The sequence below is a fragment of the Dysidea avara genome, chromosome 4 (assembly GCF_963678975.1).
Source record: "Dysidea avara chromosome 4, odDysAvar1.4, whole genome shotgun sequence".
NCBI lineage: Eukaryota > Metazoa > Porifera > Demospongiae > Dictyoceratida > Dysideidae > Dysidea > Dysidea avara.
In genome coordinates, this window is record NC_089275.1 from 20,446,361 (window position 1) to 20,450,300 (window position 3,940).

Here is a 3,940-nt window from a genome sequence, read left to right on the forward strand (position 1 = left end):
AAAGGTGCCCCCCTCTTTCCAAACTCTGGATCCGCCCCTGGCTAGCTAGCTAGAACTCACCTGTGGTGCTTCAGTGGTGGTTGATGAGCTAGACAGCTTCGGAACCAACACAGAATTGAAAAATTCATGAAAGGTAGCTGTATCCGAATGGGATTGAACGATTTCCCAAGGAAGCAGCGATTTTCTACGAGATAAATCCACTACCGTCACACACAAGAGAGCCATGCTGTTAATACCAACCTTATCACGTGCGATAATGGGTGCGCATGTGCATAACTAAAAATTTGATGCGGGTGGTTGATGAGAAACAAGTTATCTCATTGCAGTGGCCTTAATACCTGCAGTCGAATATTCTAATCCAAAAATAATGCATGTAATAAAGATTTACAATATCAGTATAATGACATAATAAGCATTCCCTATGTACTGTAAGTTCTGTCATGGCGATGCCTCCTGAAAGATCTGCACATTACAATTCCTGGGACGGATCTTCATCTCCACAAATGATGCAACTTGTTGGACACGTGGTAGTTGAGAATTAAGAGCTACTACACCACAATTGCTATACCACCATCCACTGCTTCTAGTCCTTGCACAGTTTGAGTTGTCATTGTCTACTGTGCTAAACCTCCGACCAGTATTAGTACTAAGGAAGTTAAATCCTATCCCAGTAAATGCAGTAGCAATGAGTTGATATCCTGTAGCAGCAGTGTTCACACTGAATGTGTTGTAATGAAGAAATGATGTAGTTCCAGTAGCAAGTTGATAATCTATCCTCATCTCCCATGCAACTCTTTGAGTGAGACAGTGCAATGCTTCAAGCCCATACCAAAAGTCTCCCAATAGATTTCCAAATCCTTGTTCATATTCTGTGTAATTCCTGTTGAAATCAGTGGTGCTGTTGATCCTATTTCTTTGTATGACCATCCATCCTCCATCAGTAGTGTTCATGTCACAGTAGGCATCAGCAGTATCAAATGGTGTCTTTCTTATCCTGTACACACCAGATGGAGCTACTGAAAGTTGGAATGGTTGTAGGTCACAGCAGCTGTTGAGTACAATACTGCTCACACTACATTCTGATCTGAATCTAGTGTACTGGTCAACATAATTCCTGCAAAATTCATCAGCATTGACAGATGATAGAAATACCACCAGAGCTACAATTTGTATGTAGATGATCTTCATTATTATATAGAACCACGCTGACTTTCTTGCTGTACAAAGAGTTGATAATTTTTCTTATTGGATCAGCTTTGCTGTAGGCAATTTATACACATTTTGTTTTGTGATTTTGAAGGTGTTCTTCCTCACCTACTAACATGCTAAGCTTCAGTTGATGCTGCTATTAACTTCATTAGAACACTAGTAGGACTGCTGTACTTGTGTGTGATCAGTTATGTTTTACAAGTGACATTCCATTACGCCACAATAGTGGCTATGTAGCTATCCACTAAGGCTGGTCTGGCATACAAATGAAAATGTATTTGCACACTAACAGCAGCTCTGTGTATGATACTGCAAGCCCTTAAGCTTTATGCATGGTTCACAGTTTCTAGGAACTGTACATGTGCATTTTTACACATGCATGCTAGACTTGTAGGCTTGAGTCCATTATACTGGGCCTTTATTGGCATAAAATTTCTGGTATAGTATAGGATGGCAAAAGTGCCTGCAAGCATAAATTTGGCAGAAGCTAGCTCCTAGACCTCTACAAATGAGAAGTTGTAATAAAATTACCAACTTGAGCCATAGAACATATCATCACTGACACTGCAAATGAAAATAATATTAAATTTTGATCCCAGCCTGACTTATCAGCTGATGTAACATTTATTCATGATTCAGTAGCAAATATTGCTATGTTCAGAATAAGATCATGTGATACAGTGTTTTAAATTAAAAATAGCATAGCAGACTGGCAATACCAAAATTAAGGCATGTAGTAACTTTATTGCATAAACTGTATAGACCAGTACCTTCATTACATTACATAATGGATTAGTTGATTGCTTTGATTCTACTTATTGTCAAATTTGAACTTTTGCTGAGGTGTTTCTTAAACTGATTTAACATAACTAGCTAGTAAAAGGTACTACTATAAAATTCTCAGTATACTACTAGCTACTCTGTTCTATTACTGCTTTTCTCTATTGAACCCCACACAGGTGCTTCAACTGATCTCGACTATTTTGAGTGGATGGTCTGAACTAGTAATTATAGCAATACAGTCACTATACAGGCTGTAACAGGTGTTTGTGTGCCTGGAACAATGTGTGAATAGCTTGGAATGCAGTAACTATAGGTATGAATACCTTGAACTTTTAAATTCAATTGCCACTTGGAGGAGCTATCAGAGAGTGTTACTACCCAAGTGGGTCACTATCATCATTTCCCCTCATTTTACTATCACTGGGGAAACTATGTACCACCACTACCCACTTCCTCCTGATGTACAAGTGATACAGTTGTTAACATTATTATGTGACTGTGTGTGTATTACATGCACAATTCTCACTATATGTTGTTGTGGCTAACTGCATTATCTATAAATGTGAATACACCACATGTCAAAGCTACAGTGTGTGGTTGAATACTGCATGTATAAAATGTACGGTCATTAATATCAATGAATCATTACAGAACAGTTACAGCATCACCATACTAGCTGTACAAGGTACAGGAAATACAAGTACACCATCAAAGGATAGCAATAACCCCTCACAATAACTTGTGTCACACACAGAAAATGAAAGCTTAACAATGTTAACACTAATAAGGTACATAGGTACAACTGCATGGTGTCCATTTTTGCTTGAGAAAATAGCATAGGAGATTAGGAGTGTAGTATGCATCCCTTTACTCATGCAGCGTAAAGGAAGTCAGCTAGTAACTCTGTATAGCTACAGGATGAATTGTTTGCATCTGAACTCTCCATACACATTGTGACTTCTACATATTACTTAATTATATATAAGTAACATCCCTTGTAACTAGTTACAACTGTCCAAAAGTAGCTATATTAGTTACACCAGTAACTAGGTACAATTGTTATAAAAGTAATGTAAATTGCACATATCTATACAAGCCCTAGGATTTAGCTGAGACTGAATGAAACGGCAAAAATATATTTCTAGTAATATATTTCTGGTGCAATTTAATATGTTCTATCACTTACACATACTTTCAGATTGCATCATAAGAGTAGCTACTAGCTTAGCTAGACAAACACTCTGCTGTATTATGCATATATCAGTTATAACTTCTTACATTTCATTGAGCTGCACACACATGCATGTTATAAGAATACAATAACAGCTAGGGTAAAAATTATTGATCACATCAAAGGTCTGTCAGTGCTGTCATAAGATGGTATAACCATGCTAATAATGTTGCATATTTTATATGTTGATGATTAAAACTAGTTCAGGTGGTCTTCTGAGGTGACTTGAAGAACATAATGTAATGATCAACTTGGGATGATTTATGCTGAATGCAAGGCTATAGTCTTAAGTTTCAGCCAGAATCCTTTAAGTAAACTCAAAAGCACACCCTACTGCATAGCCAATACTTCTTTATTGAAGTGCATGCATGCATCCTGTCAGAAGTGTGGAGTTGTAAAGGTGTCTATTGTGACTTCACGGATATGTGCAAGTGGAGAAGACATACCTTGCAACATTTAATTGTCTATTGAAATAGAAACAACTCACATATAGTATACTCTTAAGGATATCATTACTACACACTCTAAAAAATGAAGTGTAGTTTGCACACAAAAGTGGTGTTATGAAGCTCACTTTGGGCCTAAAGTGTGGACCATGACACTGTTTTGGTGCAAAGCACACTTCATTTTTTAAGTCTGGACCTTGGGGACACTGACCACATATATAACATGAGCAAAGTAGACTATAATAATTATATGTTTTATTAAAGCTTTACA

At 37.3% G+C, this 3,940-nt stretch overlaps 1 protein-coding gene across 1 annotated transcript; it reads right to left on the minus strand.

Annotated features, from left to right (window-relative positions):
- Window positions 1-438: 438 nt before the first annotated feature.
- On the minus strand, window positions 439-1,188 carry LOC136253654 (fibrinogen-like protein A). Its single transcript, XM_066046314.1, has one exon. The coding sequence runs from the start codon at window positions 1,186-1,188 to the stop codon at window positions 439-441; it is 750 nt and encodes a 249-aa protein (XP_065902386.1).
- Between the last annotated feature and the right edge of the window lie 2,752 nt (window positions 1,189-3,940).